The 15,408-nt window shown below is 38.4% G+C and overlaps 1 protein-coding gene across 1 annotated transcript in view; it reads left to right on the top strand.

The window, feature by feature from the left end:
• Positions 1-3,183: 3,183 nt before the first annotated feature.
• The window catches only part of MMP16 (matrix metallopeptidase 16), a 293,454-nt gene continuing 281,229 nt past the window's right edge, over positions 3,184-15,408 (top strand). The window contains exon 1 of the mRNA XM_001084206.5: positions 3,184-3,968. Coding sequence (XP_001084206.2) covers positions 3,837-3,968 — 132 coding nt within the window. The 5' untranslated portion in view covers positions 3,184-3,836. The remainder of the gene's footprint in view (positions 3,969-15,408) is intronic.

Genomic DNA, 15,408 nt, shown 5'->3' with positions numbered 1-15,408 from the left:
AAAAAATAAAAAAAATCACAGAAAGTCAACTGCTTCTTCCACTCTGTTCCATAGCATCTTGCTTTTGTAATTACCTGGGTCTTACGACATTGCAATATTTATTATATGTCTGTCCTTCTCACTGTACTATGAATCCTTCTGAGTCCCATCTCAGAAACGAAACAGTATTATGTTAGTATTCCTAGAACCTTGAATATTCATAGTATTTCTATAACCTTGAACATTCATTCATTCAATTATTGCTCATCAAACACCCACAAATAAGTTTAATAACTATTTATAAATAATTAAAATTCTTATCATGGTAACCAATCACTAATTTGATATTATCTTTTGAATTTAGGATTTTCTATTTTCAATAGAGTTTTCTTCTCTTAAGATTGCTCCTTGAAATCATAGATTTCCTAGGACATCTCACTAGTCCAGGCCTTACAGTTTCATAGCTGGATTAAAACCTTATTTATTTCTTTATTTATTTTGAGATAAAGTTTTGCTCTTGTCACCCAGGCTGGAGTGCAATGGCGTGATCTGGGCTCCCTGCAACCTGCGCCTCCTGGGTTCAAGTGATTCTCCTGCCTCAGCCTCCTGAGTAGCTGGGATTACAGGCACTCACCACCAAGTTCAGCTAATTTTTGTAATTTTAGTAGAGACGCGATTTCATCATATTGGTCAGGCTAGTCTCAAACTCCTGACCTCAGGTGATCCACCCACCTCGGCCTCCCAAAGTGCTGGGATTATAGGTGCGAGCCACCATGGCCGGCCTAAAACCTTATTTTAATTGTTGCCTCTTTGCATGGAGTCCCTTCCCATGGTCAATCCCATACATAATTTTGAAGACAATATTCCCTGGATATCTATTCATGTCTAGAATGGTTTAGCAATCCCTGTTTGCCTACTTGAGCAAATATTAACTCAGTATTTCATTACAAGTCCCTCTCTATACCTGTTCTCCACAAATACACTATTTTTCTTTTCTGAGCACATGCTTTAAAAAAAAAAGAAAGAAAAAAAAAGTTATTTATGGTGAAAAATCTCTCCTTGTTGATAGTTTTGCAGTGCTCAACTTGCACTCCATGTCCTTGATAAAGTCTTCTAATATTTGGCTCAGTTAGCAAGGACTTCACCATGTAGCACTGTTTTCTCATGAACGTCTTTGGTAAATTATTTTTATCTGTTCCTCTTCAATAGTATCTCAAAGACTAGAAACTGAGTTTACACATTTTTTTCTATCATTTTCCCTCTCTAATTTTGCACTTTACTAGATATAATGTACACATAAAAATCATTCTTGATTTATTGACAAATACTTCACTACATTTTGTTACCTTATACTGGCACAGAACACAGTATAAATTCTACATAATGACATTACTTTCATGTTGCCTTCTAGCTGTTTCTTTTATAAAAGTCATCTCAACCTATGGATTATGAAATTGCTAAGAGCAGGAATGAATTGCTATTTGGAAAGTCACTGGAGTACAGCAGGAAAGTCACTGAACTGGGAGTCAGGAAACAGGTCTGAACTCTGCCACTTGTATGGTTTGCTGGAACGTTATATTTTATTGCTATCATTTACTTCATCTGTAAAATAAAAACAAAATCCTCAGACATGGTGTGAGAATTAAATGAGATACTATGTCTGGAAACATTCTGAATATTCTAATATACTATACAATATAAGGCATTGCTTTTTGTTACATCTTCAAAATTATTTTGTGGGCAGCACATGCTGGGCACAAGGCAGACTGTCAGGAAGGTCTCCCTGAGACCTTCTTGGGTGTTGGGTCAAGTTGGTTGGGCATTTCTTACATTTTTACAGCAATAGCTACAAATTCCCATTCCTCAGCCTTTTTTTTTTTCTTTTATTGGATAAAAGTTATTTCAGTCTAATACAATTTTTGGCAAACCATTTTCAGCATTTTCCATCTGCTTACCACATACGACCTCTTGTAGTCCTGCTTCCTGCCTTTCCAACTCATCCATGAAATTTGCCTTGTCAATTCTCTCTTCCACCTCACTGAGGTAGCTGTCATACCTGGAACACTCTTTATTCTTAACCTCGCCTGCTTTTCTTTCCCGTGGGCTCCTCTTCCCCTCTGCTGGCTGCCAAGGAGAAGCACATTTACTGGCATTGCCCCCAAACAGATGCCTGCCTCGCTCCCTTCCCCCTTTCTTTTTCAGCCAAACCATCACTTGCCAAGGGCTGGTGGTTGCTGCCCCCCCTGTCCACTGCCTCGCACTGCTGCAGCTCCAGTCCTTTTTGGCAGCCTCCTCTGAAGTTCCCCTGCCCGCGTTCACCGGTGCTTCTTGCCAGCCGCCTCCCCCTCTCGCCTGCAGCTCTCCTCGCTCCCGCCAGCCTCTCCCCCGCTCGGTCTGCGCGCAGCCTCTTCCTCCCGCCCTTGCCAGCTGCTTTACTCGCCTTTCCTCAGGCTGCTCCCTCTCCTTCTTTCCCCAAGCCTTCCCCTGGCTCTTGCAGCCGGTTTCGTTCCAGAGCCCCCATCCCTCCCGTCGGATGTTCTCTTAGCACCCAGGACCACCTCTCCCGGGTCCCAGTGTGTGCGTGTGTCCACCGTTCACTTGGAAAGTGAGCATTTTCATCCCGCCTCTGTATTTGTCTAGTACCCCACCAAAACCCTGTGCCTACCCTCAAGCCTGGAAGGCGGAATGTAGCTATGGTAGAGGGGATTCAGGAAGACACCAGGCCACAAGCTCGGCGGACCCCAACAAAGTTTTGGACGTTCGGGATTTGCTATCTCAGGCTTCCCAAACTTGTTCAGCCCCGGCCACCGACCCGAACCACCCAGCGGCGCTCAGTGACCAGGCGCTCCTCTGATTCCCAGCGCCCCTAATCTTCCAGGGCCGCTTCCTCAAGAATGCTGACCGCTCTCCAGGACCAGGGGTTGGGCCGCTCCCCAGGCCCCACGAGGGTCCTCAGCTTGAGCCCCACCCAGCTCATGGCTGGGGAGGGGCGCACTCGTTTTTACATGCGAGGCGGCGGGGTGGGCGAGAAGAAAGAATGGAACCGCCCAGGTTGTTGGGTGCCTGCCTCGGGGATGCGGGATGGGAGATACTGTTGAAGAGCTCTGCTCAAACCAGGGCCCTTGTCGGGGGCTGGATACCTCCGGTGTGCCCTACCGTAGTGGGGAAGCCTTTATGAGCCGTCTCCTTTAAGAAGCGCGCGTCCGTGTGTATCTGGCTGTGTGTATGCTCGTGTGTGTGTGTGTGTGTGTGTGTGTGTGTGTGTGTGTGTGTCGTGGTGTGTGTCTGTGTGTGTGTGTGTGCGCGCGCGCGCGCCAAGGGCCCCGAGAGCCAGGCAGACCCCGGGAAGGAGGAGTTATGTAGATTACGGATGAACATTCTGGAGGGGAGCGAGGAGAGGAGGGAAGGAGAAGCAGAGGCAAGAGAGTGAGGAGCGGCGGAGGCCCTTCCCGCAGGAGCTGGGGGCGGCGGCGGCGGCGGCGGAGGAGGAGGAGTAGGCGGTGGAGGGAGGAGGACGCACGGGCTGGAGGCGGCGGCGGCGGCGGCGGCGGCTGCTGCTGCGGCTGCGACTCGGCGCTTTGAGCCGGAACCGCCGGCGAACTTGGGCGCCACGTTCCCGGTGACTGACCTCGGAGGATGGTGAACAGGAACTACTGCTGACCCTGTCTTCGTCGCTGCCTCTCCGGGGCTGCCGAGCGCGGGGCCCCCGTCTCCTCCCCTTGCCCGGCTGTGGGTGAACCTGCAGGCTCCTTACCCACCCGGAGGACTTTTTTTTGAAAGGAAACGAGGGAGGGAGGGAGAGGGAGAGAGGGAGAAAACGAAGGGGAGCTCGTCCATCCATTGAAGCACAGTTCACTATGATCTTACTCACATTCAGCACTGGAAGACGGTTGGATTTCGTGCATCATTCGGGGGTGTTTTTCTTGCAAACCTTGCTTTGGATTTTATGTGCTACAGTCTGCGGAACGGAGCAGTATTTCAATGTGGAGGTAAGAGTGCGAGGGCTTTCTTCCTCCCCCCTTGCCTGGGCTGCTCCCTGAAACATTTCCTTCACTCCTGGGATCCTTGTAGCTCAGACCAGCGTGGGTCCCAACACATTGTTTCCCTTCCAGCTGCCGAGACCCTGGTTCAGTGAAGGGTGTCTTAGGTGACGGATGCGTGTGAGACCCAGAATCCGTTATCCCCGGCAGCACAAAGCACGATGCTGCGCGCTCAAAGACACAATTGTAGCCGGTCCATGCTTTTCACCCAAGGAAGAGAAGTCCTACATATAGCAACCGTGTAGCTAAATAAGGCAGCTTGAGTTTATGATGGATACACAGCTCGGGGAAGACAGAATTAATTCCCTGGCATCATGTGCTGCCTAGGTATTGTTCCTGAAATCTTTCTCCCGGTGTTTGATGCCTAACAAAGGAGGTTAAAAATCAGAGAATCTGGAGGAGAGCGTGGGAACATTAGATGTGTTTAATAACAGTACTTTGTGATAAAACACTTGAGAGTCTTTTTTTCATTTAGAGATAACTTAATACACTGTAACTAGATCTGGCTACACAGAGGACATGAAATCCATCTCTTTTTAAGTGTCTTCTTTCCCCCTCCCCCGCCAATTGAAAATAAACGTGGCCCAATGTAATAGTTTTGAGGTGTGTTTTTAATTTGATTTCACACTCTCGTGGCAAAACGGGGAGGTTTTAGACTGTCATTTGCTTTACTTTGATAGCTTTGGGAACAGACGGCACAAAGCAAAAGGGAACTTAAGGATAGGGACTTGTCAGACCTCTGCCAAAGTACTCTTCCTGTCATCAAGTCAGCACTGAAGCCAGTAATGTGCAATAAATCAATTAAAGCGTGTATACACCTGGGCTGTAACACAACTTTATCACATATACGGTGGGATGCAAAGCCAGTAAGAGGGCCTTAGTAACATTTACTTCTTTTGATTAGATCTGATGTCCTCTGATCTCTCAAACGAATTATAAATAATTCTTTAAGGAATAATGTGATTTTTTTTCTTATATTGTTGATATTGTAAAGCTTATTGTCATTTTGTTGGGAGTGTGTGTTTACACAATAGCAAGACCTGTTGCACAGTATTTGAACATGCTTCGTGTAACCAATTGATATACAGAGTATAGATAATAAATGCCATGTGTAAAGGCATATTCTGAATATAGCTGTGTTTATAGAAACTGTTCTTAGGATTTCATGTAATAAGTGATGGTTAGTACAGAAAAAAAGTATTTGAAAAAGTAAGAGCTATTATCAAAAGAGTTAAAGACCTTTACAGATATTAAGTATGAATAAATTACACAAAAAACCCAATTTGAAAACTAAAAAGGTTTAACCCTTTGAAAAATACAACTTTATTTTTTCTGGATAAAAAGAGAAAGGGGCTTGAAAGTCCAGACTTTTTTTATTGCAAATTTGAACTTTTGGAATTACATGCCACAGATGCATTTTTGTACCTAACCTTTAAATTAAGAGATAATTTAATGTTGAAATGAAGGATTAGTTCATAGGCTGGAGGAATTAAAGTGGCAAGCTGTTATTTATAATGTTATAAACAGAAGGGCCTATTGCTTCAGATTGGTGGTGATGGTGGTGAGGTGGAGTGTGGGGGAGGTGGTAAAAGTAAGTGCAAGGTTGTGTCTTCCTGACTAAGGGAAGGGAAAGACAGCCTGAATTGATGGCTACCTGCTTTAGGAAAGTATTAGATTTGCTTTCAGAGATTAGGGTAACATGAGTTTTGATGATTATTAGATTTTTTGTGAGACTAAACATGAAAGATTGTATTTCTTTATATTGGAATCCCTCAGTAAGTTCAGATATTATTATGCAAGAAAAAGTTATGATTGTACTAAAAAAATTTCTTTAATTTTGGATTCCAATGACCCCTATCTTTCTTCATTAAGATGTGTGGGGAAAATGGTTTATATTTGTGGAGAAAATCGTTATTTTCCCATTTTTAGAGTATTTAAGTTATTCTATTCATTATTTATTATACAGATTTAAGCATGACAGATAAGAAGTCATGTGCCATCTCAGACCTTTAAAACCTTACTTATTAAAATGGGAAGTTTTTAATGATTTAGAGCAGATTATATACCATAGTTTGTGTTATCCCCAAATAGTATTTTTAAGCTCTTGAGCTCATTTTGGTTGGATTTATAAGCTTCTTTATGTGTAATGATACCCCCTTTTTTTTAGATCTTAAGAGTTGCTGCTAGTGAAATGAAAATATTGTCAAGAACACAGAATGACAGGATGTTTTCTGACATAAATTGCTGCCTGATTCGCTTCTATTTGATGTTTCTTTTTGATAGGAAACACTAATGGGAAGAATGGTCCATCACTTCCTCTCCAGAAGAGGCACTTACATTGTGTTCCTCATTCTGGTGGCAAAACATACACACTGGGCATGTTTTATTTGATTGATTCTCAAGGACAGCCTTAAAATAAACAGTAATGATATCAGTCATGCATGAAGCTCATATGATCATAATTTTTTTTTTTTCAGTAAGCACAGAAAGTTATTATAGTTGGAACAAAGCTTCAGAGGGATGATTGTTATGCTGACAACTAAGATTACATTGCTTTATTCATCACTAAACTTAACAATTTGTGGTCCCCCCATTCTTTTTATCTCTATGATTTAAGGTTTAAGATTGTATATTTTTCCGGAAAGTGGGGGATTAGAGGAGGGTGGCTGGCTAGAGGTAGTCATGTTAACTCTTTCCTGTTTGATTGTTGAGAGTATAAATATTTGGAATTGTCAATTATTGAAGTGAGAGATATTTTTAATATGGTGATAAAATCCTGTTACAGAAAGATAGTGCATTTGGTTTTGTTTGTTTAGGTTGCTTTTAAGAAGCAAAAAGGAACATCTCTTACAGCTGAGAAAGGGTCAGACACTACCAGGAGTAGTACTATGGAAGAGATTCAGTACATTGCTCTCCTTTCATTTCAAGTGGAACAGTTTTAATGTTAAGTCTTCAGTATATTCTCATTTAGGTAAAGATTTCTGTATATCATTGAATCCCTTTTTTAAGAGTTGGTCTTTCAGTGTGTGTTAATTAGCATGATGCAGGGGAACACTGCTAATATTAACTAAAAGTCAAAAACTGTTGTCATTGGACAGCAGTCTGAATCAGAGGTGTTCATTGGTCAGAAGCAGCTAAATTATTAATAAAGAATTATTACTTAATATCTACTGTCTTAAAAATCATTTTGTTCCTAAAATAGCTATCTCATATAGGGATGCTCATGATCCTGTGGCTTTTTTTGGTATGCTGTGAGCATTTTTGTTATGAAATTTGAGACAGAATATAGTTCATGATAGTAATACCTCTCATATCATCAACTCTGAATAGTTTGTCAAATATTACTTATGTGAGCAACATATTCCTTATCGATTTCTAAACAATAGTGTACATTTCCAGGGAGGAAAAATTTTTCAAGCCCATTTGGTGATAAAGTAAAAACATATAAAACTCTAAATGATGCATATATCAAAGCATAAAATGATTACTCTTTTGTGAGAAAAAAGTCTTGATAAGGCAAAAATTGATTTTGTTGTTCCTGATTAAAGAAAGCAGAATATTTTAGATTTCAGAGGGGCCTTTTATGACAAATATGAATTGAGTATAACTATTTCCTAAATTTTTCTTGCAATATATTTACTTAACTGATTTAAGATTTATTCATCTTTGTCAGGTTTGCCTGCATGTACCTAAAAAGTCAGAGTTTGCATTGGGTACTTTTGTATTGCATATAAATTTGGTAATTGATCATGAGACAGTTCAGAGATAAAATATTGTATTTTATAGAATTTTACAGTCTTATGTTGGGACACTGTTTTGCTTTTCTCTTGTTCTTTGATAGCTTAAAAAATCAAGATGCATTATTTCATTTGGACATGGAAGAATGATGGTACCATGCCTTCTTGAATAAAGGTTGTCTCCTGAATATAGCCTATAATTCTCCACTGTAGCAGTTTATAGCTGGTCAACAACAGGGGCTGTATGACTGATTCATCAAGATTTTTATGTACTGCGAGATTGCAGGTTTAACAAAATGTCTCAAATATGCTGGCTGTTTAGGGTGCTCATAAGGGCCCAAAGCTATGACAAGGAGAACAAGAGGCTCAATTGTTTTAAGGTTCTCTAGCTTCTCCTACATGTCCCACCTGGAGTATGCCTTTCTCTATTCAGAGTTGCCTGGGCTGGGTCACTCAGGGCTATGGTTATTAATGAAACCATTACAGATAAGCATATGCCAGTGAGGTGTGTTTTCTCCTACTATCCCCTTGAGAAATGCAGAGAGAGCAATAGTCCAAGTTCATCCCTCTCCATACAGCTGGGTTTTGTCTTTCATTCACTTTGTTACCAAGTAAGAATACAGCTGGGTTCAGTGACAGCTTTTCTGTCTGTGGAGTCAGGTTAAAAATGATGAACGTGAAGTTGTCACTTTTTCTTAATTAAGGTTATTAACATAAGAAAATTTTAGGGCACTTGTTTAGTGGCATAATTATTTGAATTAATCAATAACTGTGTGTAAATCTATATTACTGACCTGTGTCGGTTACTCAAAATGTACTTGTTCAGACTATTTGGTAGAGGACCAATTGGAATTATTTTGGGACCAAAAAAACAAAAATGGACACTTGAATTAATGTATTAAATGTATTCAGCGTTGGAAGAGAAATATTTCTGTCTTTATAGCCCTTCAAGAAGTGTTGGACCTTTCAGCATGTATGTTTGAAATTGATAGTTAATTTTCATATGACTTTCTATCAAAATTTAAATATCTGTGAATATAGTAATACTCATCAATTCATTTTATATTGTGTAGAAATATAGTAATTAAGAGCACATATTCTGGAACTAGACTGCCTGGGTTCTAATTCCATCCTTTTTGTCTGCAAGTTTTATAGTAAGAGACAGGTTAATTAGTCAATCTCTGTGAGCCTCAGTTTGTCTGTAAAATCTGAATACTCCAAGTACCTGCCTCATAGAGTTGTTTTGATAATTAAGTAAATATATATCATATATATGTGTATATATTATATGTGTATATATCTAATAGCTTGAAATATGCCTTCACATGGTTGAACATTCAATACTTTGTAGATGTTGTCATTATTTATTTATTTAAATACAGGATCTTGTTCTGTTGCCCAGGCTGGAGTATAGTGGCATGATCATAGCTCACTACAGCCTCAACCTCCTGGGCTCAAGCAATCCTCCCACCTCAGCCTCCTGAGTAGCTGGCACTACAGGCACATACCACCATACCCAGCTTTTTTTTTTTTTTTTTTTAATTTTCAGTGAGACAAGATCTCACTATGTTATCCAGGCTGGTCTCAAACTCCTGAGCTTAAGTGATTCTCCCTCGTTAGCCTCCCAAAGTGCTGGGATTACAGACATGAGCCACCACATCTAGCCACATGTCATTATTATTAATAGAAAATAAAGGTTGATAAGGAGGTAATTGGCACCATAGCATCTAATGACATAAACACGTATCAGGTTAGGATATATCAACTGGTCTAGGAAGATTTTATTTAAACACCTTTCCATTTATTAAAAATATAATGTACTGAAAATCAACCAAGCTAACATCAGTACATTTTCTTCCCGTAGGTTTTTCTTAGACAGTTTAGTTCAGGAATGTGATTTTCACATTTTGTCTTGTCATCTGTTACTATCATAGAATATCAAGTTCAGCTCACACCTTCTTTTACAACATTAGGTTCGCTGAAATCTGTTCATCTTTTCTAATGCCATAGAAAATAAATAGGCCTTTATAATTCAGTAGGCCTTTTTATTTTAATTGGATCAAACCCCAAGTGCTTCCTTCCCATAATATGGGCAGGATTCAATAAGAAACTTAGGCCAGCTCTGTTGTACCTCAAATTCTGAACAACAACCAAAAAGTCTTTTAAAAATTATGTATTGGGAGGGATAAGAATGGACTGAAAAAGAAATTAAAGTGTTTTCTACAGTAATAAAAAAATTAGTGAAAAACAGATCCTATCCATATGACATCGGGAATGGCAAGATAGCTAGCAATGTAGTGTAATTGAGCACTGGGGGAGAAGTTGAAGGAGGTGGGCTTTAACTCAGGTTGTTTCACTAACCTGGCTTTGAACTTGAACATGTAATTTCTTTGATACCTTCATCTGCAAAAATGAGATGTGAACTAAACTGTCACTAAGGCCATTTCCAAATTCGAAATTTGATAGTAGTAAGCCTAGAAGCTTTAGTTTATATAGCCAAAGGGGGTGGGGAATGCAATATTGACCCTGCAAATTTGGTAACAACTGAATCACAAAGGTAGATAGTTCAGATTTTTTTTTCTGAAATAACTGTAATGAGGAAACACAGAATGTATAGCTTAAATCTAACGTGTTATCATCTGTAGTTCCAAAGGGTGTTCCATTTTGGAGATCATCCTAGCCCTCCGCTGAGTAGTAAATACATTGGCAGCAAATGATATGTAATTTTAAAATCTAGTTTTGGCCAAGGTAGCAAATCCTAAGTATTAATTTTGAAAATATAATTTAGTGCTATTTTGAAAAACAAATACCATCTACAAGTGGTACTTCAGTCATAAAAAGGCAAGTTGGAATAAGTTCAAAATCTAAGTTTTAACAGTTTTTGGGAGGGAGTGTCTCAAAATTTAAATCTGTCTCTCTGTATATGTATACAAATATAAACATGTTTTGTAGTGAAATAAAGTGCTTATACTGTATTCTCCATTTGCCCATTGTGGGAAATAATTTGGGCATGTGTTCTTTGAGGGTTTTTTTGTTCTTCACCACATACTTGATTTTGAGTATGAAAAATCAGATTGCATTTGTTTTATCAAATATGTAGTTTATGTGAACAATAAAAAAATTAATGCTGAAAGGACAAAATACTAAGTAATAATATATGTGACATTCACATTTTATTTTGCCTTATTTTGCTTTTACTTGGGGAAGTTATTTTTAGATTTGAGGTTCTTCATGAAACCATATTTGATTGTTGCTTCCTATGATTTAGCACTGTGAATGGATATTTTTTGCTTGGTGTTTCACCACAACTGTTTGGCATTGTGCATCCTTATGTTTGGGTAGTGGCATAGCTTAATGGGCCACATGACAGAAGCTGAGCCAAGAGAGTAGGTGTAACCTGTAACCTTCGATTAAATGTGACCTCTTGGTGTGGCATATAAAAAGAGGCTAGAGGGAGCTATTGAGCTGTTTAAAGACTCCAATGGCTTGGAAGAATTTGGTTTAAAACCAAGGACAGATACTAGGTGCAATCAGATGTTGCAAAATGAATCATAGCCAATTGTAGATTTTGGAGAAATCAATGAACGCAGTTCACGATTTAAGATGTAAGCTGGTTTACTGAGAGCCACTTGGCACCAGTGATTACATATTTGATGAACTAAGAAGGAAATTAGCACTTCTCTAGGGAAAAATGTTCTGGGCATGGCAGTATAACAAAGAATATTATAATGCAGGAATGCTCTACATTTCTCTTATTTTTAGGTGTGCAATAGGTCAAAACCTATACATTGTAGTGACTAGGTGTATTTGGTGTTCCTGTTTTAACTAAAATGACTAATGAAATAATTGTGGTTTTATAGATTAGAGGTGGAATAAATTTCATATGATAATGCCTTTTAGATTATGTGTAGCAAAAATCCAATTTTAAAAGCTCATAAGACTAAAGTGATTTAAATTTCTAATGTTTACCATAAGTCCTTATTGAATAAATACTTTTCAATGAAAGCAGATTTTAAAATACAGCTTTAACCTATTCTTCCTTTTAAAAATATGTAAGAAATGATCCACAGAAGTGTGAAACAATGTGGTTTCTTTTAATAGGAGCCTACGAAATGTTTTTAGTTGAGCAGATTATTATTTGACCTCTGATAGAGCTTGGGGTATAACAAAGGCACTTGCTAATGCATTAGGGCACGCCAGCATTTAGTTAAAATATTATAAGCTACTCGTAACCATCACTAAGATTTTTTGTAAGTTTTTTAGTCTAGTCACTTAAGTGAGATACGGATTATTGAAGTAAATCATGGACCCTGAGAACAGATGAATGTTCTCAAGAGAGATAGTCCTTAGCGTGATGTATTCAAATGACCAAAGAAACCCAAATAAACTACTCACTGAAATGGAATCTTACAGTGTTTGTTTTAACCACGTTTAAGTTAAGGAGGAATAAACTGCCATTTTTAAGAGGAAGCTGGATACTTTTATAAACTTCATTTCATGTCCCCAAATTGCTTGCACCTGATGTGATGTCAATGGAATGTAGGCATGTGCCTCTGCATGCGACTGAGGCAGTCAGACCCCGAATGATGTCAGTGGAGGCATTTTTCCATGGGAACTTTTCACAGTTGAATTCCTACCATGTGTTAGTAATTTCTCATTGTTTATAATAATTAGAAAATTGTTTTTATTTTAGGTTCTAATGTCTGTGCATTCATTCCTTCTTTACTCTCAACAATTGCAGTTCCTTTTCTCATGCTCTACTTGCTTCATCTAGTTGGCATCTTAGGAACTTCATATTGTACTTATATTGCAGGACCTCAGGCTTAGAAGTTGGGGAAAATTATGAAAAGTCACATTTTTACCCCTCCCCTCTGTCATCGTTAATAAAGTAAAATAGTTTCAAATAGCTTAGAGAAACGAATGTATACTCAATGGTTTATATAAAATCGAGAACAAACATAGAAGAGAGCAAGAGCACTACTAAGTCAAGAGCATTACTAGGATATGACTAAAATCCTTTTTGGAGGTTTGGGTATTCCTTGTATTACAACAGTGCTACTCATATAACTCATTGTTTTGCTTATGTATGATGGATTGAGTGAAGTTGTTTGCTCCATGGGTGACTCAGGCAAATTGCTTAAGTAGCCTTTGCCTTGTTTGGGCCATTTATGTAATGGATATGTGATCTTTATTGCCTGTCTGTAGCATGGATTTTATAACAACAGCATCCAGACACTGCCAAGCAGTCTCCTTTGTAAGTAGGAATAATATGGTGTCTCAGTCCCTGAATTCCCTTTGATGACTGGGAGCATAGAAACACCTACATTCTGCCATTATATTCTGATTAAACAAAGGTCCAAATAACCAGCAACTTGGAAATACCTGGAATTTATTTGAACACTGAATTTTAATTATAATTAAAAAAAACAATGTTAGTTAACATTGGTTAAACACAAACTATGTGCCTAATAAGTGTTCTAAATATTTCATATATAAACACATTTAATTCTTATTATAATCTTGTGAGTTGGTATGACGATTTCTGTTACACAAGTGATGGATCTGCAACACAGAGGTTAAGGAACCTGCCAAGGTTACATTGCTATGAAGTGCTGAAGTGGAATAGCCTAAAATCAAAGCGGGCAGGCTGACTGTCATACCCAGGCTTCCAAACAAATAAATACAAGTGAGAATTAACTTCCAGGTTCCCAGTATGGATAATTTGATCCAGTTCCATTACTAACATCATTTGTATTCCAAACTAAAATAGTATAACTAATATGTGTAGTGGAAAAATATTAACCTATCCTGAGCAGATAGTCTTATCTGGTGTAAAAACTGAATAGGGTATTGTTGATTTGATTGGTTGATTTAAGATTGCTTTTGTGGTACTCATTATAGTTTTGCAGTTATCTAAATCGTTAGATAATTGGTAATCCATGTATGGTGTAATCTTAAATATATACAATATTAAATTGTAGTATTTTATTTGTCAACTATTTGTTATATTGCAGTTTACCATTAAATCTGATTTTCAAAGTGTTCAGGAAGATTTGGTTACATTCTAAGATTAAAAAAATTGAACAATACAGAAAATGTAATGAAAAATCTTTGTCAGAGACGGGTGTTCCAATGCCCTGCAGGGAGGAATGTGTGTGTCTATGGCTACTGACTGGTATGTTTTATGAATTCTGGCGTTTTGTTATTTTCATATATATTGTATCTATTGAGTAGAAGCTAAAATGAAATATTTTATTGTTTTTAAAATATTTATTTAGTTTAATATAAAGCGGCATTTTTCAGAGATAGATCAATCCAGCGATGGATCAGGTGTCTCAAATGTTACTGAGTTCCTCCTCACTGTTTGAGAATAGGCCTGATGGCTGGTTGTTGCCTTTATTGTAGAGAGAATAGAAACTCCAACGTGGTAGTTGACCAACAGATGTAAAAAACATCTTCAGGCCCTAAGATTGTTCTTGTATGTATCCTTCAGCGCTCACATAATTTGTTTATTACCTTATCAAAGAAGGACTATTTCTAAACCAACTTACAAAGGTGAAAATCTAGGTGATTTTTACAAAATCTTTTCTACTTTCTCAATTCCTCTGAAGGAAGTAAAAACATACCTCAGAGATGTTGCTGGTTTAGTTTTCTCACTGCAATAAAGAGAAATTCACAAAGAAGTGAGTGACATGAATTTCTTGGTTTCCCAGTGCATATAAAAGTTATATTTACACTATTCTATATTCTATTAAGTGTGAAAGAGCATTATATCTAAAAAAAATGTACATACCCTAATTAAAAATACTTAATTGTTAAAGGACCATTGAGACTTTGGCAAGTCCTCCTTTTGCGGCTGGAGGGTGTTGCCTTGATGCTGCTGGCTGCTAACTTGATCATGGTAATGGCCCTGGAGATGAGGGTGGCAGTGGCAATTTCTTAAAACAACAGTGAAGTTTGCCACATTGATTGACTATTCCTTTCATGAAAGATTTCTCTTAACATGCAATACTGTTCGATAGTATTTTTACCCACAGTAGAACTTTTCAAAATTAGAGTCAATCCTGACAAACCCTGCCGCTGCTTTATCAACTACGTTTCTGTAATATTCTAAATCCTTTGTTGTCATTTCAACAATGTTCATAGCTTCTTCACCAGGAGTCGATGTCATCTCTAGAAACCACTTTCTTTGCTCATCTGTAAGAAGCCTCCTCATTCATTAAAGTTTTATAATGAGACTGCAGCAATTCAGTCAGATCTTCAGGTTCCACTTCTAATTCTCTCAGAGTCATCGATAGGGATTGGAATAATTAATGTTATTTTTACCTCCCCCCATGAATCATGAGGATATTTAGTAGCATCTAGAATGGCGAATCTTTTACAGAAGGTTTTAAAGTTACTTTGCTTAGATCTATCAGAGGAATCACTATGTATGGCATAGTGATTATAGCCTTACAAAATGTATATCTTATATAAGCAGACTTGAGACTTGAAATTACTCTTTGATCCATGGGCTGCAAAATGGATGTTGTGTTAGCAGGCATGAAGAAAACAGTAATCTCCTTGTACATCTCCATCAGAGCTCTGGGTGACCAGGTATGTTGTCAGTGAGCAGTAATATTTTGAAAGGAATCTATTTTTCCTGAGCAGTA

This window comes from Macaca mulatta, chromosome 8 (genome assembly GCF_049350105.2).
Source record: "Macaca mulatta isolate MMU2019108-1 chromosome 8, T2T-MMU8v2.0, whole genome shotgun sequence".
NCBI classification, from domain to species: Eukaryota; Metazoa; Chordata; class Mammalia; order Primates; family Cercopithecidae; genus Macaca; species Macaca mulatta.
This window is presented reverse-complemented; position numbering and strand designations above follow the sequence as displayed.